The sequence below is a fragment of the Heptranchias perlo genome, chromosome 23, assembly GCF_035084215.1.
Source record: "Heptranchias perlo isolate sHepPer1 chromosome 23, sHepPer1.hap1, whole genome shotgun sequence".
Lineage (NCBI taxonomy): Eukaryota > Metazoa > Chordata > Chondrichthyes > Hexanchiformes > Hexanchidae > Heptranchias > Heptranchias perlo.
Genome location: NC_090347.1, coordinates 38,335,356 through 38,359,746, shown reverse-complemented (window position 1 = coordinate 38,359,746; position 24,391 = coordinate 38,335,356). Strand labels below are relative to the sequence as shown.

The following is a 24,391-nucleotide window of genomic DNA, read 5'->3' as shown; positions in this document are numbered from 1 at the left end:
GTGGATCACAGGAAGTGATTCAAAGCAAATTCCTGAGCCTAACTCAAGTGTAAAAGCAAAATGGCACAAAAAAACTTCAGAGTAATTAATTCCTAATACAAGTACTTTCGTCAGACACAGCCAAAAGTTGATAGTAATGAGACACAAGAAACCTTGGAATGAGAAAAGGCCAATCGACCCATCAAACCTGTTCTATCCACAGTCCATACATGACTGCCTCAATTATGCACCCTCCCCTACCCAAGCCCTCTCTCCACACCGCCTAATCCTCAGCTGAGAGTAATGGGGAGGCACTTTGCAGCTATGAACAGTTAGAAGATAGCCAGAGATGTGCCTTCACTGAGTTTGGTGTTTGGTAGGACAGTGGTTTCTAGGGGAAATAATTCTACTTGTGCACATCTGGATCTTGCCAGGAGTGCATATCGCAAAATATAGACTCCCAGTCCGTGGTTTTCCACCCATTAGGCAGAATTTTCACCCCTTTATGACTAGGCTTGTTTGTGTAAGATAGATTTTCTTTAGACACAACAACCCCCTATTCACAGATAACGTTGAGCATCTTTTGCTGATCGAAAAAGAATCACATGAAATCCAGGTGCTGTAGGCTTCAAATCTGTAGCCTCTGAAATGTTTCAGTTGGAGTCAGCGCCTCCAAACAGAGCAACAGAGGTTTGGCTATGGCCACTTTCAGTCAAGTCATAAACCTGATGGCACTTTCGCTTTCAACTTCATTGAGGCTGCAGGGACAATGTCAAGTACTGCGAATCCTTCAACATTCACATTGGGCGATGCCAGTGAATCACAGGACACTCCGCTGTAGGATGTTAAGAGGTAGAGAGGATCTCATTATCCAGAATAGTGCTGAGGTCACAAGTAACAGCTCAACAACACTAGTAGCAGTATGACACCAGAGAAGAGCAGGATAGCACAGTGACAAATAACACTGTGACACCAGGATAATACAGGGACAAGTAACACTGTGACACTGGGTTAGTGCAGGGACAAATAAAACTGTGACACCAGGATAGTACAGGGACAAATAACAGTGCAACACCAGGATAGTGTGAGAACTACATATAACAGTGTGACATGAGGATAGTGTGATGATCACAAATAACAGTGTGATACCAGGATAGTGAAAGGACCATAAATAAGTGTGACACCAAGATAGTGTGAGGTCAGAAATGGGGATGTTCGCTGATGATTGCACGGTGTTCAGTTCCATTTGCAGCCCCTCAAATAATGAAGCAGTCCATGCCCGTATGCAGCAAGACCTGGACAACATCCAGGCTTGGGCTGATACGTGGCAACTAACATTCACGCCAGACAAGTGCCAGGCAATGACCATCTCTAACAAGAGAAAGTCTAACCACCTCCCCTTGACATTCAATGGCATTACCATCGCCGAATCCCCCACCATCAACATCCTGGGGGTCACCATTGAACAGAAACTTAACTGGACCAGCCACATAAATACTGTGGCTACGAGAGCAGGTCAGAGGCTGGGTATTCTGTGGCGAGTGACTCACCTCCTGACTCCCCAAAGCCTTTCCACCATCTACAAGGCACAAGTCAGGAGTGTGATGGAATACTTTCCACTTGCCTGGATGAGTGCAGCTCCAACAACACTCAAGAAGCTCGACACCAGGACAAGGTAGCCCGCTTGATTGGCACCCCATCCACCACCCTAAACATTCACTCCCTTCACCACCGGCGCACTGTGGCTGCAATGTGTACCATCCACAGGATGCACTGCAGCAACTCGCCAAGGCTTCTTCGACAGCACCTCCCAAAACTGCGACCTCTACCACCTAGAAGGATAAGGGCAGCAGGCACATGGGAACAACACCATCTGCACGTTCCCCTCCAAATCACACGCCATCCCGACTTGGAAATATATCGCCGTTCCTTCATCGTCGCTGGGTCAAAATCCTCGAACTCCCTTCCTAACAGAACTGTGGGAGAACCTTCACCACACGGACTGCAGCAGTTCAAGAAGGCGGCTCACCACCACCTTCTCAAGGGCAATTAGGGATGGGCAATAAATGCTGGCCTTGCCAGCGATATCCACATCCCATGAACAAATAAAAAAAACACAAATAACAGTATGACACCTGGGTAGTGTGAGGATCCCAAATAACAGTGTGACACCAGGACAGGGTGAGGACCACATATAATAGTGTGACACCAGGACAGGGTGATGATAACAATGTAACACCAGGCTAGTGTGAAGACAACATTTAACAGTGTGACATCGGAATAGGGTGAGGACCATAAATAACAGTGTGACACCAGGATAGTGTGAGGACTACATATAACACTGTGACACCAGGACAGTGTGACGATCACAAATAACAGTGTGACACCTGAATAGTATGAAGACCAAAAATAACAGTGTGACACCAGGATAGTGTGAGGACCATAAATAACAGTGTGACACCAGGATAGTGCAGGAAAAAATAACATTATAACACCAGGATAATGCAGGAAAAAATAACATTTTGACACCAGGATAGTGCAGGAAAAAATAACATTTTGACACCAGGATAGTGCAGGAAAAAATAACATTTTGACACCAGGATAGTGCAGGAAAAAATAACATTTTGACACGAGGATAGTGCAGGAAAAAACAATATTGTGACACTTGGATACACTGGAATCAGAAATAACAGTGTGACACTACAATGATACTGGGATTACAAATATCAGTCGGACACTCGGGTAGTACAGGGATCACACGTACTGGGAATCAACTTGAAGTAGATGGGAGAACAAATTATTTCTTTTCTAATTTTTTTGGTATTAGGTTCATATTTCAGAGGTTTTTCAAAGAGCCTGGTCAAAAAGTCGTGTTGTCTGAACTAAAACCAGAGACACTGGATGTTGAGGTAACGTGTGTTTTGCCTTCACAGCTAGTGTTCTCCTATAGCCTCTCATACTGTGACTTTAACATCAAACCGTTTTGGCTCAACATGCCTCATTTCAGATTTGCTGAAAAAAATTTGTGAATCTTTACGTTTGTGCACTATAGGAAAGTACCAGCACCACATTATGTCAAGTGTCTACTCATCCAGTAGAACAGGTATTGGGTAAAATGGTTCCAGATTATTGATGTTTGTGGATTAACAATCTTTATCCCGCAGCCTCCATTATATTTTGCCGCACACAAACAGATGAAAACAGGCGGACAAAACGTTTTGTGCTTGTCACTTTTCATACCAATTTTACTACAGTTTACGGAATGAGGAATTGAAGGAGCCCTTCCAACACCAAAGCAGTCTTGTTCAAGATTGTAACTCAATAATTCAATGAGTCAAACAGTGCAAAAAAGACCATAATTTAAAATCCATCAAATACCCCTTGAGAAATACAGATAAAGATTATGCTATAGATGTAACAGCTCGCTATACATTCTAAATATTCAAGTAGGACATCGACTAGTTAATCTACAAATAGACACAACGCTGTTACGTTGTACGTTTGTTGCAGTCAGGCACAGCAGACTACTTTTTATTGGTGATATATTCTTTTAAAATGAAGATTCTACCTTTTTTTTAAATACACTGCAGTCTTACTGATATGTTTACATCAGATATTAAATGAATTTTTTGACGCTGTTGAACCCTGATGTAAAAGTTTCTTTTTTTGCTACTTCTAAGTGTGAAGGTTGCTTCAGGTGGAAGTGATGTAATTTGATTTGCCTGCAGGTCCGAGGTCGTTACTTTGCTTTGCTTGCCTCCTCCTCCTCTTCCTTTCTATCTATGGTCGGTTCTTTTCTGGTGGTGTCAGCTCAGCTTTCCTATAGTCTGTGTCTCCTTCCATCCTCTCACACTTTCTGCACCTTCCTCTCTTTCCTTCACTCTTCCACTTTTAAAATGAAATTAGCAGACTTGGAGCCTAAACAGCTAACCTTTTCTTTCTAAACAAAAAATCTGTAACTTGTAAACATGAATATTTAAAAAGAAAGTGGTGGATCGAGATTGCTGTTTTAAATTTGCACAGATTAAAGCATTTACTTAAGAAACTTGAAACAGTAAAAGAACAAAACCTTCAAGCTATAGGGCAAGGCTATTTCAAAATAATTTTGCAGTCTTACAGTTCTCTAACTGTCTAACTAAAGGGTTGTTCGTGTTGTGCCATTTGCTCCTTGTAGATGTAAGGCTGGAGGATCCTACCTTGGAAAGTTCTACCAGCATGGGACGAGCTATTGAGATGTGACGTGCCTGTATCGTGCCTGGCCACGTTTCCTTTTTTCTCTTAACTGCTAATGATAAGCGTCACATTCAACTCTGTCCCCCACTGAGCTGTTCTGAAGTGTTGTCTGTTCAATGCACCACATAAATCCACAGTCAGAGACAACGGAGTTAAGTTGTTAAAGACGAATCATTCTCAGGTTGGACCTTGCTGATTGCAAGCTCCAGTGTGGACAGTCGCTTCAAAGAGGAGGAAAATCACAGACTACTTACTGAATCAGTACTTTATGTTCAGTTTGCTAGAACATTTCAAGGGGAGAAACTACTATCAGTTATTACATCTGCTTTTAGCATTTGCTAAAATCGTTCGGCATTCAGCGGTTCATTGTTCTAACAATTTTAATACATGCAGATTAGCTAACTGGTTGGCCTTCACTGACAATGCTAATTAAGCTTCTCAGTATTGTGCCCAATAAGTAGAAAATAAATTTTGGGGTCGATTTTAACTCAATTCGTCAGGAGGGAAACTGACCTCACAAATTGGCCAACCGTTTTACCCCCCTCACTGAAGTCAATGGAAAGGAAAATCAAGCAGGGTGTGAAACAAGGAGCCGACTCACTCCTGTTGGTTACTCGTCAGGTGGGTTGGGTTAAAATCGACCCCTCAACCGTTTTAGAAACTATAGCAAACGTCCAGGGACAGATCAGATCAATTTTTTCAGTCTCCATCAGGCCGAGCAGGTTGAGACCGTAAGCGAGCCGAGCTGGTAATTCCAGTGTGTGCGTTTTGGGAAAGTGGGATGAGAGAGCGAGAGAGAGAGAGACCCATCTTCATCTCTGGTGCAGCCTGCCCGCATTGGCTGTAAACTCTGGCACACACACTCCCTCTCCCTGACCCTAGCCACCGTCCTAAGCAACAATACTGATCCACAAAATTATTTTTTTAAACCCTGATTTTAAGAGAGGTGCCACACCTGCAAACTCTCGGTAACTATGGAAACTGTGGCACGTCCAGGTCTCCGCTGCTTTTTTGAAATACGGCGGGAGACTTAGGGAATCCTCGAGGAATTTCAGGCCGAGTATGTCCTATAATTTGTCATCGGGCAGTCTCCACCTGCAGGAGCACTCTCAGAATATCCCAGCTGATCTCAGCTGATGCAGCAGTTGGATGCTACCCTCCCTAAGTGCCCATGGACTAGGAAGGACAAGAATCAGCTACGGTTCCCATTATTGATCACCATCTACTGGAAGTGTGGACATCGGGTGAAGACAGGTTTGGGCTCAGTTATGATGCTCTCCCCACTTGAATGGTCTACCACCACTGACCATCAAGGCTCCCTTATGGAAAATAACCCCTGTGTGAGGTTCTGAGGTCCGACACGTACTGGTTGGGTCGAAAGGCCTATTTCCATGTTGTAACTTCTATGCAACATAGACTCAGGCCATTCAGCCCAACCAGTCCTTGTCTGCGTTTCTCTGCAGTGGGGTTAGCAAATTGCTGCCCCTTTTGTTATTTTTGTATCTGAAGGGGAGTGTGAGTGAAAAGTTCTGTAAAAATAGTGCAAGCTGCTGTATTGTCTCTTGCTGCTGCTTAGCTATTATTATTATTAATAAACCTGTTTCAGAGTTGATAGCCTAAACCGTGGTCTGATAGTGTATATATTCTTCCAATATCCAAATTCCAAGAAATGGTGAGAGAGCTCATGTCATATGCAGTAAGCAAATTGAAGTGTTTAACCATTGGTCAATGGTATAAAAGCAGATTCTGTGTGTGTGTAAGTCTAAGAAAGAAAGAACTTGCATTTATATAGCACCTTTCATGACCTCAGAACGTCCCAAAGCGCTTTAAAGCCAATGAAGTACTTTTGAAGTGTAGCCACTGTTGTAATGTAGGAAACGCGGCAGCCAATTTGCACACAGCAAGATCCCACAAGCAGCAATGTGATAACGACCAGATAATCTGTTTTAGTGATGTTGGTTGAGGGATAAAAATTGGCCAGGTGACCTCCCCTGCTCTTCTTCAAAATAGTGCCATAGGATCTTTTACATCCACCTAAGAAGGCAGACAGGGCCTCAGTTTAATATCTCATCTGAAAGCTGGTACCTCCGACAGTGCAGCATTCCCTCGGTACTACACTGAAGTACCAGCCTAGATTATGGGCTCAAGTCTCGTGGAATGGGACTTGAACCTACAATGGCCTGATTCAGAGGCAAGAGTGCTACCCACTGAGCCACAGATGACACCTAGTTTGTCGGGGTGAGGGGTTGCTTACAGGAGTAGTCCTTGATGCTGAGCGGAAGGGAAATATCTGAGCAAAGCCTAAAAAGCGTAACAGCAGGATCCCCATGATTGTGCCAGTATTTCCAGGCAATCCCCCAAACAGAAAAGTTTGAAAACCGCTGTCATAACTAACCGCACGATCCCACAGGTTGTGCAGGTTTCCGGGAGCATTCTGAGGATTAGCTGGCGTATGAATGCAGCCCATTAAGAACCTTACGGTTAAATGAAATGTAGACCTTGATTTTCTGATAATGGCAAAGTGGCATCGAGCTGCTCCGTGAAGCAGGCACACACCCACAGTGATGGGTCAGACTGAAATGTCCAATCCACTGCCGGTGAGGCCCTGGCTCCCAGCGGGACTTTGGAAAATCAGAGCTCTCGAGTGAACTTAGCCTCAAGTGTCATCCGAGTTAAAGTTTTGGTTGATAATCTTGAGTTCTGTGCTGTATTCGGTACATGGTCCCATTGCAGTGATTTTCCTCCTCCTCCGAACACGATGTTTGAATATGCATCAATTGGCATTTGCTGATTTTTATTTTTCTGACACAGGGTCACATTTATGGTGCCAGCTTTTGGTACACCTTTGACAGTGGGGTGTAGCCTCATAAAGTAAATATTTGGGGGCATTATTTCAGTGACTGGTTGGTAGACGCACCACCAAATTCACCATTTAAAGAGAATGATCTTGAAACGGCCATTAAATAACTAAATGATGAATGGCATTTATTGAAGTGTAGTTAGCCTTCTTTGCTTCTCTACCTCTCTATATTATCGCTGCTCTTGTGACTTTTCCAGAATCTGTCTTCCCCTGTTTCTTATCTGTCTCAATAGCGAAATTTCATATTTACCTGTAACAAATTCCAGAGAGAGCCCTTTCATAGTTTTCTTTTGAATCACTTGGAAATGACGAGCAAACTTACAGAAAGCAAGTCAGACTTATGTCGGTGTTTTTTTTCGTTGAACCATTTTTCTGCTTCGATTTATCGTTATAATTAGGTAAAAGGCCCTGTGTCTGTCTGCTCCTTGAAAATGTTGTCCACTCTGGAGCGCTCAGACTGTGACCCAGGTAAGTTCAAAGCCTTGGAGAAGCAGGGCTCTTGCCTACTGTCGCTAGTCTCTCGCTGAGCACCCTGAATGAGGGAGTCAGCCTCTTTGCCAAAGCCCCCCACATCAGAACCTAGTTTAAACAGTTGGTAAATAAGTCTGCATGCACTTTTGATTTGGATGTCTAGGTGGCTGGCACATTGCAAATTGTCCTGCCCAGGTCCTTCCACCGCACTGAAGGTTGATTCCGTTGCATAGTTGATGAGGGAATCTTAGACAGAGGACGAGAGCTGCTGGAAGTCATTAGCTGGAGGCTGGGTATGAAAACATGCTCATTTATCCAGGCTTCGCTGCCTACCATGATTTGGTTGCAGAAAGGAAAGCAGGTACTGCTGAATCTCCACAGCTCCATTCAATGGGGTTTTGGAGTGCACCCAGACAGCAGTTAGGAGAAGGTGGCATTGCACTTACACATCCATCCGTTAGGAGCTCCTGATGCCTGCTGTCCACATAGCAAGGGCTCAATCAAACCTGTGCTTGTCAGATGTCTAATGGTCAACTAGTGACTATCTACCTGGGTGGGGGGGGAGGTGAGATGTAAGCAGCATTTGTTTGGGGTTAAGGTGGCTACAAGATGACATGCTCAAAAACAAAAGAGTGGAACTATCAATTGTCTATGGTAGACTTGGTATCTGATACCTGAGCCAGGCAGGTCCACTACATTCCAGGACATTGTTGATAATTGACCAGCCATCCTGGCTCATTAATGGGACCTAGAGGGATGGACCTGTCATTTAAAGCTGGCATTCTTCCTACTCAGCTACAGATGATCCTGTAAGGGAATACTGTAACTGAAAGAATGACCTTAGGTGGACAAGTGGCAGGTAACTTACCAGTGCTGGTAAGTTGTGTAGTTTTAGTTAATTAAGTTCCAGCAGTACCCCTATACACACACACGTGCAGGTCCCTAAGTCTTGGTTTGTGCCAACCCGTGCCTGAGCTCCCTGGACTCAGGTAAGTGGGGCGTTTCCCTATGGGGTGAGCGTGTGTACTTCATTCCAGGCGAACAGAAGCTCTACTTGGGTGAGTTTCTCAGTAGCTTGGTCTGGAGTTGCTTAGAAGGGTGATGGGTTTCCATATCAGACACCCAGATGATACAAAGAGAAGGAGAACTGTGACCAGTGACCTCACAGTCAGGGCATAATATGATCTCAGCCAGCTGTCCTGGGGATTGATTGAGCAGAAATTGGGCACTTATCCTCGGTAGGGAGAGTCACTTGAGGCCGCTCTTGGCCCTTCTGATAGCAAGTCAAAGGCTTGCATTGGCAGAGGTTTTGCTGCAGATTGCCTGCTCTCTTGTACATGGTGCCTAGCCCAGAAGACCCAGCTCCAAGGAACTCGCATCAATACTGGATATGTGACCCTGATCTAGTGAACTCACACTCAGGTCAAATCTAAACACGGTGGACAATTCACTGCCTGAAGAGAACTGTGATCTAGACCCAGCATGAGTATGTAGCCAGACCTAAACTGTTCAGATCTGAATTTCCTTATCACCAGCAAGCTTATCAGACAAAAGCAGATAGCTTCTGATATTTTTTTTAAATCCCAGCTCAAATATCTACCTCTCGTAGATAAAATAATCTTCATTGATGGCAGGGTGCCATTCTCTTCAATTAGAATCTCTGAAGCTGAAAGACAGCTAAATAAAAGAAAAAGAAAGAAGTTATATTTACAAAGTGCCTTTCACGACCTCAGGACGTCCCAAAGTGCTTCACAGCCTCTGAAGTACGTTTTAAAGTGTAGTCACTGTTGTAATGTAGGAAACGCGGCAGCCAGTTTGTGCAAAGGAAGGTCACAAACAGTAATGTGATAATATCCAGATAATCTGTTTTAGTGATGTTGGTTAAGGAATAAATTTTGGCCAGGACATCGAGGAAAACTCCTCAGCTCTTTTTGGAAATAGTGCCATGGGATCTTTGACAGACGGAGGGCAGACAGGGCCTCGGTTTAACGTTTCATGAGAACATAAGAACATAATAAATAGAAGCAGGAGCAGGCCATACGGCCCCTCAAGCCTGCTGCGTGATTCAATCAGATCATGGCTGATCTTCAACCTCAATTCCACTTTCCTGCCCAATCCCCATATCCCTTGATTCCCCTAGAGTCCAAAAATCTATCTGTCTCAGCCTCAAATATACTCAATGGCTGAGCATCCACAGCCCTCTGGGTTAGAGAATTCCAAAGATTCAAAACCTTTGAGTGAAGAGTCTCCTCCTCTTCTCAGTCTTAAATGGCCGACCCCTTATCCTGCAACCCCTCTAGTTCTAGACTCTCCAGCCAGGGGAAACAACCTCTCAGCCTCTACCCTGTCAAGCCCCCTCAGAATTTTATATGTTTCACTGAGATCACCTCTCATTCTTCTAAACTCCAGAGAGTATAGGCCCATTCTACTCAACCAAAAGACGGTACCCTCGACAGTGCAGCACTCCTCAGTAGGAACTGGGCAGAATTGCCTGTGGGAGGGAGATTCCTTCCCAGCATGCTCAAGTGCACTTCCCAGCTGGTGCAAAGATGAGGTCTGTGAGGATTTTCATATGCAAGACCCTTGCTCCTGAGAATGATAGCCACACGCGTGGGTGCAGGGAGAGGTAGGGGCTAGCATGCGAGGTGGAATAAAAAAGTGAAAATAGTTGCCAACTCAGACCATAGAAGTTATTTTCCGAATAGGTCTCAAACATAGATTAGAGAAAGTAGAAAAAGAATCTTTACGGTCCACATAAGTCTGACTTTTTCTCTTTTTAATGTAGCAGCTATTGTAAAATCCAAGTATCAGGATCAGGAACTCTCTTCATAGGAGAAGTTCAAGTACGGACAGAGCTGTTCTTGCAAAACGACCCTGCATTAATAACGAAGGGTGAAAGCTGTACTTGGCTAAACTAAACATGTAAGAGGTGTTCATCAGATAAAGGACAGCTGCCATATTAGATTGACAATGTAAGTAAATAAATTAAGAGAATTTCCTTTTCTTTCATCTCCTCTCCCAACTGTGCCTCTCACAGTAAGAATATCCTCCCTAACCAGAAGGGTATGGTAGTGTAACTAGTAATCCAGAGGCCTGGACTAATAATCCAGAGAACGTGAGTTCAAATCCCACCATGACAATTTGTGAATTGGCAGATTGTTGTAAAAACCCAACTAGTTCAATAATGTTCTTTAGGGAAGGAAACCTGCCGACTTTACCTGTTCTGGCCTATATGTGACTCCAGTACTCAGTTGTATCAAACCGCTATCTGCAGCAGCTTGGCCACCACAGAAGGGCAGCCCACCATCACCTTCTCAGAGCAACTAGGGATCGGCAATAAATGCCAGCCTTGCCAGCGATGTCCGCATGCCAAGAATGGCTACATGCTCGTAGCCAACTTGACCCATCTCCAATGATGCAATAAGTGTCACCTCTGGATCTACCACTAGGGGTCCATTGCTAGAGTAGCTCAGTCCCCATTTGGCTTCCTTTTCTTTCCCATTTTCCCTTCATTTATTGTTCTGTCAAAATTGGAAATTGCCCTATGAAGAAAATACGAATGCAAATGTTAACAGAGAATGGGATTTGGAGCTGGACTCTCAGCCTTTCAATCCGGTCTGAAATGAAACAGCCACTATTTATATTTAGTATTTATTAGATAATGTTTCAGCCTCTTGGTTGCGTGTAATTTGAATTGATCGTTCAATGCTCTTTAATTTAGCCAATTGAACAGAAACAGTCTGTAAATGCACGTCAACATAAAAACATTTAAAATTGATGAACAACAAAAGGACATCTCTTACCAATGCTTTAAACAGTCATGGACTCTATCCAATTTACTGACCTCCTGACTCTATGGAATTTCTCCCTAATTCTCCAAGGTAATCAAGTAATATCTCCAGGATATTGACCTAATCTTGCAGTATCCATTATTCGATCCTGACCACTTGTATTCCACAGATGGTGGTTTTTTTATTCGTTCATGGGATGTGGGCGTCGCTGGCGAGGCCGGCATTTATTGCCCATCCCTAATTGCCCTTGAGAAGGTGGTGGTGAGCCGCCTTCTTCAACTGCTGCAGTCCATGTAGTGAAGGTTCTCCCTACAGGATTGGACCTGTAGTGTTCCATAGCGTAATAGGCATTGCACTATTGTTATTTAAATAATCATCAGCATCAGGACTATAATCGGTCCCCACTCCCTGTTGTTATTAGGATCTAAGAGGTGATTCTAACCAACAGCATTCTAGTGAGCACCTTGTTTACATTTAAGAACATAAAAAAACACAGAAAGGGAAAAGGCCGTTTGGCCCATCTAGGCTGTTCTTTCCACAGACAAAATACATTCTACCCTGCTCTGTACATTAATCTCCTCAGGAAAACTGTGCATATTTCCATCCCGCATACACAAAGGAGAAGAACTCTAAAATATTCATTCATTTTAACACCTCTATGATTTATCCCTGACCTGCTATCCTCTGGACAATACTTCACTTGCAATGACTATGGTACAGTGAACTTCCCCATAAGTCCCAACCGACCTCCAGCCTTTGAAACCTAATGATGCAGATACAAATATAGGCACAGATCATTAAGATCATAAATATGACATGAAGCGAAGTGATTGGTGCCCTTTGTTGCTATAGAGACAGAGGAAACTCCCAGCAGGAAGCTGCTCATACTTAACTAATACTTTGGGGTTATGCCATGACGCAAAGCCAGTGTCTGGAAATCCAGATATACATTAGCTAATTTACTCTGAGGTGGAATCCTTGCCAAATGTAAACTGACCTAACAAATTTTCCACCAGCCTGCGCTGGAATGTTTAAACTAGTGGTAGTCGATCACAAAAAAAAGCTCTCTGTGCTGTTCCTGTGGCCTGTGCAATAGTTCTCCTCATTGGACATCGATATCAGGCTTTGATGGCATCACTATATTTGGAGATGCATCACAGCTAGCCAAAGCACCTGATTGGCAAAATCACATTCAGGTGGCTGAGTGTTCAGTGCCACTCCCAGTGTAAATAGGGCATAAGATCTGTTAAAAGTTTATGAAATGAAATTGTGCAGCAAGGATCTTTCTTCTTAAGTTGGGACCTAGTTTGGATTTTATTCAGCCAACGCTCAAGCAAATACTAACTTTTATATTTCTAGTTAATCTAATAAGGCAGCTGGGTGATTGTTAGATTTGTCTCTTTTCAATATGGCTTATATAATGAATTATAATTTCGCTGGAAAACTGAGTACGAATTTCACCCTTCCCAGCTGTGTCCTTTCCTGCTACTTTCACACCAGAAACCACTGAGCAGTTCCAGGACTGTCATCTCAAACCTAGAAAGCTCTCTCTGGAATATTTCTGATTTTGTTGTCTGTTTCGGCTAATTGGAAAAGTCTCAACCTGGGAAATAGTGCAGTTATGAATCAGATTATTCTCATTTCAATTGTGGAATCAAGTCTAAATGTATTTTTTTTAAATGTTAATCTCAGGGTTTTCTTCAGCATATTAAGTTATTGTGTACTTGTGCCGACAGCTCCCCAAGCAAACAAAACACAATCAATGGGCAAACCAGCCAGATTCTCGGTGTCAAGAGAATAGGGCTGCTGCCAGAGCTGATATTTAGCAAGGTGATACTACATTTCCATGACGTCGCCTCCTAAGGCACCAGACTGTGAACTTTCTACAGTGAGACACTTGAGTTTGGAACCTTCAAGGCCAATTCTCATTCAAAGTCTATCATCTTTATGAAAAAAAAAGCTCTCGGCCGATTTTTTTTCACTTATAAACAGATGACTCAAATCTCATCTAGTTCACCTTCGTGTGATGTCACTGCGACACACGGGCCTTCCCAGCCCTTGTCCTTTGCCCAAACATCATAGGTTTGCCAGCTACTTTTTTTCAGGAAAGCAGTAGGGATAGAATTTCCCCTGAGGTCCCCCCATCTCCCACTGGAAGTTCAGCGGAAATCAGGGAGAAGCATTTAAACGGCCATTCACGCCGTTTCTCCAGGATTTCCGCCAAAGGTGCGGCAGGAGATTAGGTAACTTCCCACGGAAATTCCAGGCGATTATTACTTGTGACTGTGGGCTCCGTTCATCGGTGCAAGAAGAATATGTTAACTCATTGGTAAATCTGCATTCTCTGACTAACAGGTTAACCAGGCTCAGCTGAGTGAGCATGTATAAAGTTATCGATCATGCATGCAGCATTGTGCTGCTGCTGTCAAATGACAAAGCATTGATGTTAAAACAAACACAGATAAACCCATACAGTATTAGTCACAGAGCAGATTATAGCAACCACACGGAGTTCATGTTTATTCAGCAGGGTAAGGCTCAATTAATACATAAAACTATTGAACTTACTACAATCATTGTTATGGACTAACTTCCCACCCAGGTTTAATATAATGCTGCCTCTTTAAAATCTCTTTAAAATTAATACAGATAGAGCTCAGTAAAAATTTGCAACAAGTGGTTCACCAAATGTAGGAATGAATGCATGCAAGGCCGTGCTTGGAGAACATTTGTAGGAATCCGTTTCTTGCTGTTGCAGCTGCTGTTGACAATACTGCTGAATTTTACACCACAAATCATAATCTAAAAGGAGACCTTAAAATGCTTTATTCAGTAATGTCCAAACTAATAGCTCAAAAATGTTGCAGTCTAAGTAAAATGCTGCTCTTTGTGATAGATGTCAAGCAGTGTTTGCCGTCAACAGAAATCAGATTTGCAAGTGTTAAATCTGAGTACAGTCATACTGGGCAAAAAAAAGGCAGTAAAACTAAGAGGAGACCCATGTGTCGAACAAATTTTAATAGAGCAGAACCCCCCCTACCACTAACCTACCAGTTACATTATATGAATAGGATCCCTAACAGCACAAAGTATAAGGCTCTCAAAATTTTGTTTTCATTTTCTCATTCCAAAGATTCCCACTCCTCAAAGGCAGACTCAGAAAGACCACTGCGGTTTGTCTCCATGTGTGTTTGTCGTGTTTTTCTATTATTTAGTACTGTCTGTGTGAAATATGTGTTTGTACTGACTCTTCATAGTTTGTTGTTCATTGTCTGTTGTGTTGCAATGTTTCAATATTCCCTTGCAAATGTGTACTAATGATTTTGAAACCAGGGAGTGCCAGAAAGGAAACTAACATTTTTTATCGATGCAAATGTCTCTTTCCCCAGAGCCTACACAGCATTACATGCTGAACAAGTCAAAGTTTGGCACATAGTGGACAAGTCAAAGTTTGGTGCACACTGCACAAGTTACATTTACATTATAAATTCCTATACCCACACTTATAATGGAAGTTGGTTATGTAAACTTGTCACGCTGTAATTACATTTTCCTACCAGAGGTGATGCTGCAGAAGATTTTTCCCAAATTACAGATATAGATTTACTTCCTTCAGACAGGCTTTTAAAATACAGTATTTAATCTCATTGGCTCAGGCTAAGTACAATGGCTATGTTTAGGTGATTAAAAACTATTATGATTCTTTTAAAAAAAAAGAAAATCTGTTTTATTTTGGCGGAAATCTTTCAGCTTTTGAGAATCAATAGTAAAGTTCAGGCACCCAGTAAAATGCAGTACAATGCATACATAGATCTGCAAGGAAAAAAACAGGAAAAGATTCAGATCAGGACATTATCAGCAATCAAGCAATATCTAACATTCAGCTTCCTTACTAGCTGGCAAATTGATGATGGACTGTGATTAGAGTTTTTCGAAATCATATCCTGAAGCATTCTGGAGTCCAGATTTTACCAAACACTCTCAGACAGAGGATCTACAAACAAATACGCAGCAAGCATGTAGCGAAGGAATACCTTACCCACACAACAACAACATGCATTTACATAGTGCCTTTAACACAAAAAAAATCCCAAGGTGCTTACATGCTCACACACATCACAGTGTCTCAAAATCTCAAATTAATAAGAATTGAATGTTAATGGCTCGAAGGATTCCCTGTGTGGTTAGAGTCAGTATAATGACATGTTGCAGGGTGCAATGTGACTGAAGGATTTCCTGGGTTGAAAAAGACATTTTGCTTATGTATCGCTGCAAGAAGCTGTGAAATTAGCCGTAATTTGAAAACTGTCTATTGTCCCCTCTTTTATTTTCAGCCTACCCGGCTACTGACACATGCAATAAACGAACTCAAATGAATATTTCCTATTCTGATGACGTACCCTGAACGCATTTTGAAAGCTGAACTGTTCAGGCTAGTACTTCAAGGAAATTTGAATTTTGTTGATTTTTGAGTTAATTCTGAGGAAAAAAATGTAGAGAGTTCAGTCATTCCTCCCCCCCACCCCCTTTCAACAAGCAAGATCCTTTGAATTCTCAATGAGTCAACTGATGTGCCAGGCTCACCGAATAAATGGAGGTTCACTCTCTTACAGTATAAGGATCAGTGAGTGAGCTCGGGGTAAAACTCCTGTCGTAGCATTAAACTGCTTTAGTTTACATTGTGAACTCAATAGTTCTTGCCGATGGTTGGGGAGGGGGAGAAACAGAACTCCCTACCTTTCTTCCTGAGCCAAATCTCCTACAACAGTATTCAGAATATCAAGCCAAAATCTCAAATTCCTATTTTCATAGTCTAATGGCTGGGCTTACAGCTTGATTGTGTCCGACATATATGTTACGATGACCTGTGCGACTTTCATTTGCTCATTTGTTCCCTGTTCCCCAGTTGTTTCAGGCCACGTGCTCTTGCGTTTGATCACCTGTTAGGTTTGGTGTCAGTCAGCCTAATCCAGTCCAATCGAGTTTTGCAGACGTGGATGTGGTCTCAGAATCTGATCCCAATCTTTGTTCTCTGTAATATCTTTTGTCGGCTGTGCAAGCGTGTGTATTCTGATGTGTGACAAAGGGCACACAAATTGTCTGTATTTCCCAAGACTAAATTGTATGCTGTTTTAACCACTGAACAGATTATAAGGAGTCAAGGACTACTGTCAAAAATTACTGCTGAATTGCAAGCAGATAATGGCCTCGTTAAACTCATTACCACTTCGATTGGATTGCTGTGCTTGGTTAGTTTGAAGAGAATAATGACCATTAATCAACTTAGAAATAAAACACAATCAAGTGGCAGGTGGCACAGTGGCTGAACACACTGGCCTTTCACCTCTGAGACCCTGCATTTGAATCCAACACGGATCGATGGGTTGAAAGTCTCCTCGCTCTTAGGGCTATAACAATTCTGCATAATTGGCCATTCTTAATATAATTCCCATTAAGTGCAGGAGCACAGTATAAAACTGCCCACAATTTAGCACAGGCGAGCAGTGTCACTCAAAAAGGCTACGGCAATGAATGGTGCAGGTAATGGACTGTAAGATGTATGCAATTTAGGAAGGGTCTCCAAGTTATACTGAAACATGTAGTCCTGAGGAATCAGCCCAAAAGTATTAAAAATGTGTCTACCTAATGAGTAAATTCATATGATGTTTTGTATTTTCTTTTTTAGCTCCATGTTTATCTCCTCTAGAAACTAGGGTCATCTGGGCTTGCAACCTCAATATTTCTCCACTATTGGTTGGCAGATAACATGATACCAGCAAAGCGATCAGATAAAGCCACCTTTCCTGCCTCCTGGCTCGTGTCTCCTTCTCATACAATAATACCACACAGCATAATTTCCAGGCCATCTACCTCACTACTTTAAATTACTGAATGTTGAAAGGGAAACTAAAATGGAGGTGAAAGAAACACCAGTTGGGTATAGACACCCATTAAAAGAAAGAAGTGAAATTAATGGGTGATAGCGCATTGGCAGCCATTTTACACCCCGCGCAATAAAATCAGGCGGGTTGTAAAACGGGCTGCCAATTCGCTATCGCCCATCTTACACTACCGCCAAAAACAATTTCACCCCCAATTTTTTTTACAAATTGCTAGAAAAAAATTGATGTGGATGAAGTTTAAAGAGACCATTAGAATTCTGAACTTAGTACATCCATGTTCCAAAATTTCTTTTCATTCAATATTCAGACAAGGGGTCAAACCAATAGTCTTAAAAAGGATACAGGTCCATGCCTCCTTATTAAAGACTGTCCATGAAGATTGTCTTATAATAATATAAACTTCACCAACTGCATGCAGATATATTCTGCTGTTAAAGACTGAAGGAAAATTAACCATTAACAGTATTCAGCTGCATGATCAGCATGTTAGATCTTCAAAATGTTAGAATGGATTGCTTAAGGTTCAAAGTTATTTCTGGTTAAACGATCAATTTGTTTGAATTACAAAGAAGAGAATCTACAATCTGAAAGTACTAATTACAAATCTGGGTGTGAATGAAGGGACTGTTCAGTAGATCAACCCACATTGTGCAGAAACGTTTAAAGCATAGACAAGAATAAGATGTAATGGGAATCATTGGGTATAGCTATTATTTAGTGCAAATTTCCTGCTGATTTTGTTCTCTTTAATTTGGATCTTTTTCGTGATTTGTTGCTATTTGCATTTCCTTAGCACCAACCATTCCCCTTCAAGTTGAAGGGAGTGGCAAAAGAGGGGGGGGGACAAAAAGCTGTGGTTTAGTCCAATTTCACACTCTACTTTAATATATTAGGTTTTTTTCTCCATTTGACATTATAGGATCCAACGGGTAGAGGCAAAACGCCATTATAGAGCACCTGCAGTCACATCGGTTAGCAAAGTATATTGTCGTTGCCATGCAGTGATTGCCCAACACAAATATATTGCTCATGCAGGATAGCTGAGACATTGTCACCCTAACTCCATCATGGATGCCTTACCTCCATGTGACATACATTAACCTAGCTGGCTACTTTCCTGACTCAGCCAATTGACTTAGAAGCATTCAAGTCAATGAAAGTCAGTGATTTGGTTGAAGGAAATATTCTACTTGTGTTGATGTTTGACCCACATAAATCTATGTCATGATGTTAAATCTGAAATAACACCATTTAATATCATTTTTCCCACGGGAATAATATCACAAGTTAAATGAATTTTGGCTTAGTTCATTGGACATGCTTAACTGTGTCACTCCAGTGCCCCAAGGACCTACATTTAGAAATGTCATAAATATTTTAAGGCCATAGCTCAAAATGTTTGTTTAAAAATAAACACTTAAGAAATCGCATATCTTGCGATATGTCCGAATCTGACAATAGTTTAAAACCAGAAAATGCGGGGAAAAAACAGCAGGTCAGTCCATGTCTGAAAAGAAAACGGACAGGTTTTATATCACTTTGAGCCACTTCATCTGAATGGCAATATACACCCGAAACATCATATCCTGTCTTTTCCCTCTACAGACTGACTGACCGGCTGTGCATTTCCAGCATTTTCTGGTTTAAATCCAGACTTCCAGCATTTGCATTTCTTCCTTTTTATTTTATCTGACCATAGTTTGTCAGATTGCACCTTGAGAAGCCCACGACCGAGAGGGGCAAATCTTGAAGTCAGTGGAAATAAAAATGGGGAGAGATGTAAAACAGGTTGCTGACTCGCTATTACCCATTTTACACTATCGCACAAAGTCAAGACCTACCCCAGAGTCTTACTAGAACACCAAGGTGCTCTTCTGAAACTCTTTGCTAGGGTAGCGGAGGGGAATACCAGACACACTGTTGGCCTGTGCCATTCAAAGGATCAAATGCACAGCTTAAAACTCTTACTAGATGCCAAGTGAGAAACTATGCTAAGTGCTTTATATTATTAGCTCCAAAAACAATTCACAAAGTTATTTTATGGGTATAAAAATTGAAGTTTTAATAATGGGAGTCATTTTCACCTTCAATGCCTGGGCAGTAATCTGGCGAAGCGGGTTGCATGCCAGTTGTTTTCAGTGCATGAAAATCGGGGGGGGGGGTTCTACAATGGGATCTGCTCTGCAAGATTACCACCCAGACGGTGAAGGTGAAAATTGGCCCCAATATCTATTGCAGGTTGATTTGGTTCCCTTTGCTGTTTAGATGTATTATGGCAACCTTTAATTCAGGATACGCAGTGTCTTCATTTTTGAAAATGTTAAAGTTGGTCACCGTCAGATTAGTTTATTGTAGCTATTTCATTTCTGAAATTTACCTCTTATGTCAGGTGTCCATTACCCAACAACCCCTGGCATGATGCTTGTGATAATTCGTTTGTTACAATATTGGATAGTCAAGATAGTCAGGCTCTCAACGAGAAGTTTTGGGATTGAGCCCCATTCTCCGTTGACATTAGCAGTTGGATATGAGGCACTCCAAGTTTTGTCAGTCTCGACCACATCATCCTGGCAGGAAGGGGATATCTTATCCAGTGGTTGTTGGGGGGAGGGGGAAGGGGACAACCCATCTCACAGTGCTGATGATTCATTTGGTGGGTTACCTTTGGAGCAGCATTAATAATATCCAGGCATAAGTCAGGCTCTGCTCTCCCAATCCGCTGACTAAGGAAAATGATGAAGGAATTAGGTACAGGAGTAGGCCATTCAGCCCCTTGAGCCTGATCCACCATTCAATTAGATCATGGCTGATCTGTATCTTAACTCCATCTGTTAGAGAGGAGGACCTGCTAAATTGGAAAGGGAGAAAATAGGGGAGGTAAATTCAAACAATTTATGTTTATATTTAAAAAAAGAAGCTAAATAGCATAAGACAGTATGGCAAGACAAGTTCACTATAATGTCAGAAGGGTATTTGGTAACGATGCACTTTGCAGGGTTACTCTTTCTGCATATTTTGCCCATGATTGTATTGAGCAGTCCCTTGTAAAACGCAGCTAACTGAATTGTTGCACTGCTGCTTAAATTGTTGAGAGCTTCACAAAACTAACGGGCTGTAGTCAGGTCTCTTTGGAGACTAATTGTACCTGCATGTTACTCGTGATTATCACATCAGGCATTCAGTGTCAAAAGAACAATCCTGTCATCCTCGGTGCTTTACTGAGTGTGGGTTTTGCAAGGATTTTGTAGGAGAGCTATTTTTTTTAAATGGAGCCAATCAGTTAAAAAGTATACACAAATGGAATAAAACTGTGCCATTTATTTGGTAAGATATGTGTCTCATGCACAGTACACGTGAGACAAAGTTTTATATCCACCGAACACAAATGTCTCAAAAGCAAAGTACCCAACCCAGCATGAACAGTTTTAGATTCACTAATGTGATGTTCCCTCATAAATTCTTTGTCTTATTTTAAGCTTGGTTGATGTCAGAAGCATTTACACCATAATCTATGGCTGACGTAATTTTCTGATGACTGTGATTAAAAGAAAATGCACAGAATACTCAAGTGACATGAGTTCTGAAAGTCTGAGCCAGCAATTCTTATTTAATGAGTAAGTCCAACCAAACTAAGATATCAAGTTGCCTTGTGACTTCAAGTCATGACTCCTGGGTGGGGTGGGGGTGGGACCTTCTTCAAGTTATCAGTCGCTTAAGATACTGGAACACCCATTAATGAATTGATCCTAAGCCTTTGAAAGCTGAGGCAGGGAGACTAGGAGCTAAATTCAGGGCAATTTTTTAGCATTGCGTAATGGTAACATACGCATGGATCTAAGCCTCCCAGAACTCAAGTCACTTGTGATCACCAACAGACCTTAATGGATTCCTGTGATGCCAAACTGAAGTGCTCCGCAGATCTGAACTTCAAGCGATGGATGCTTTTCTGTTTTCTGAAGGTTGATTTTGACACTGAATAAATACTGGAGTTATTCTGGCAGGAAGTTAGCTCAATTATGCGTGGCAAAATAACAACTATAAGAAAATGTCATGGTTTTGAAACTAAATATTTTTTGTTTAATGTCTTGCCTCCTTTTAGAAGCGCAATGTAAACCTTATTACTCTGACTATTCTCCTGCTCGCCTTTTCATCCACAAAATGTGCACAAGCCATTACTTGGATTTGTTCATCACTGTAGTGATTGGGTTGAATGTAATCACCATGGCAATGGAACATTATCGGCAGCCAAAGGTAAGGGAAATTATTTTGTAATCAAACTAGAAGCAGAAAAAAAATGCATTGGTCACAGTTCAGAAGCTGACCACCACCAGCTTCCTAATACCGATTACTTTTAAAAGCAAGTAAGAGTTGGCAGGAGATATGATGAAACCCAACAAACGACAACTCATCTTGTACATCAGGACTTGTTCAGGACTGAAGGGCCTGAAAAGTCCTGATGGTGTTGTTCCTTGTTTGACGACATCTGTAGGTGGTGCCTCTAATCCTACTATAAGAGTTTGTGGGATGTAACAGACCCATAGTTGCTGGGATTGGTAAGGACTGTAGCGCTGCTACTAGATAACTCTGGTAAGACGACCACTGATGTGAGTGTGTTGACACCTATGTCCAATGCTGGACTCTCACATCTACAGCAGGATGCTGATTGATTTGAAAACTGAAGAACAGAGGGATGCCACACTTGTTGAACATCTACATTGGCATCTCTCCTGCTGACTGGCAATACAAGCGCAACTGTTGGCCACTGACATTGTAAACTAACAGGATTCCTATGTAAATGGTAGCAATTATTCTGAAGGAATCTATTGAAGAGCTAACACTTTAAAGGGGTACCTACTGAATAATACAATATTGACTACTATAAAAAAATACCATTATCGACTTCTTCTCCGCACTGGTCTTTTCATCTGTTTAAATGAGTTCTGAGATACCTGTTTTTCAACCTCTGACCCTTCCTCTCTCCAGGGGTTGTTCAGTAGAGCTGTGGAGATGTCAGTTAAACTGTCTACGCCAGTTTCAACTGTCTCAGTTAGGACAGTCTACGGAAATCTGCCAGTATGTGGATGATGCAATGGGGCGAAGGTCAAGCAAACCCCACCAGGGAAGGAAGCAGTCATCTCATTTCAGATCCTGGGTCAAACCAATCCAATGATCTGATGCTGTGTATTCAACCCCAGTCTTTGATGTGATACACCAATACCTTGTAATATTGCGATACCGTGCTAATTAAGCTGTTTTCAGCTTGAGAAATAGAAATGATTCAGATAGAAGAAAAAGCTTTTATACACTTTGATCTCATTGGAAAACCAACAAGTTTAATGGCATTGTGGAACATCATGGGTACCAATATACCTTGGTAATTAACATAATATATTCTTTATTATTTCGGATAAAACGTGCATACTCCAACTGGAAATTCAAGGGGGCAACAGTAAGTGGTTAAAAAGTAATGGATTCCAAAAGGAAATAAATCAGTGCGACATTACCAAGTTAGCAGGTTGTTTGGGTGAATTTGGAGGAGTGATGTCAAATATCAATTAGTATCTACAGGAGGACAAAACTGTAATTGTTCTAGCATAATGCTTTACCCTTAATCTTAATCTCTAATGTTCTCAGGTCCTTGACGAGGCCCTAAAGATCTGTAACTACATCTTCACGATTATCTTTGTCCTGGAGTCTGTATTCAAACTAGTTGCCTTTGGTTTTCGCCGGTTCTTCAAGGATAGGTAAAATACTACAGCACTGCTGAAGTAGGGGGTTTAATGCTTGGTTCATTGTGTGCACAGCTTAATTTGGTTTTGTTGGCACGGGGGGGTGGGGGGGAGAGATGAGTAGATTGTCCCTCATCATCTTTTGTTCCTTGTTTACATGGAGCAACCATTGTGAAAATGTCCAGAGACACAATAATCTCACAGTGAAAATGTTTTCTTCTGCAATTATGTCATGTCCCCCTAATGATTGCCCCATTCATTTACTAGTGTGAGTCACAGAGTGGACATAATGCAGATATATGCATTGCAGCAGATACTCAACGCATCAGTTTACTGGGAAATAAAAAAGTGAGTTAGGCTGTGGCGTGAACTAATACCAATTTGCACCTATTTTGTCATTTAGCTTTCGAGTTTCACATCATCATGGAGCCAAGTCAAGAGCAGTGGGGTCAATTTTAACTTTCTGAAATTGGCGTTAATGGGGCAGTAACAGTCTCAAAATGGGGTCGGTAGACTTACTGCCCCATTAACACCGATGCACCGCTCTCTGCCACTTTTACAAAGGCTTACAGCTAGGCAGCCGAATCACCTGCCTGTTTCAGGCAGTTGGCCCCTTTTACGGTGAAAATTGGGGTCTTATGATATACATAAGACCCCGATTGCCATTTTAGGACAGAACTGGTTGGGGAGTGCACAGCAATAGAACCGAAGAGGCCCTGATAGGGGGTATGTTTTCAATTATTTTTGTGGGGTCAGAAAGAGGAGGAGTGCTCCTCCAGGCCCCACAGAAATCACTTGGGCTGCTGCCGCCTTGGGCTGCCCCCTCCCGTGATCATGGACCTCACCCCACCCTTGGGCTTACCTTGCCGCCGGCCCGGAGCGGCGGCAGAGCCCCGCAATATTTACATCAGCCTGAATCCGGCGAGCTGCAGTGGGATACCTGTTTGGGGCAGTCAGCTTGCCAGTTCCATTTAACTGAGGCCCAGGCCTCAAAATGGCTCTGACCCCTTCGCTGACGAAGCGGGCAAGTTTACCAGTGCAACCCGCCGGTCCAAAGGTTAAGGTCGACCCATTGTAAGTCTTGCTGCCACTTTCAATGCAATATTTAAAAGGTTGAAAGTGTCCACGCTCACAATAAGGTGTTGGTGATGCTGCTGTTGTAACTTCTGATGCAATTCTGAGAGTGTTAAAAGGCATGCAATATCAAAAACCTCATCGACACTGGGATCCTACGACAAGTATTAAGTCATTAAAAAACAATATGGTAGCTCATTCAACTGGTTCATACCACACTTGCTTGGAATCATCACGTTTAGAAGAGACTTTACCTTGTATGGGTTGAGATGTGCTATATAACTGTTGGCTTTGCGATAACCCTTAACCGTCTAAAACATCAGACCTATCAATACCACCTTAGATTTGTCA

At 42.1% G+C, this 24,391-nt stretch overlaps 1 protein-coding gene across 1 annotated transcript in view; it reads left to right on the top strand.

Annotated features, from left to right (window-relative positions):
* The window catches only part of cacna1g (calcium channel, voltage-dependent, T type, alpha 1G subunit), a 369,805-nt gene that overhangs the window by 284,731 nt on the left and 60,683 nt on the right, over positions 1–24,391 (top strand). The window contains exons 25-26 of the mRNA XM_068004449.1: positions 21,337–21,488; positions 22,872–22,981. Of these exons, the coding sequence (XP_067860550.1) occupies positions 21,337–21,488; positions 22,872–22,981 (262 nt within the window). The remainder of the gene's footprint in view (positions 1–21,336; positions 21,489–22,871; positions 22,982–24,391) is intronic.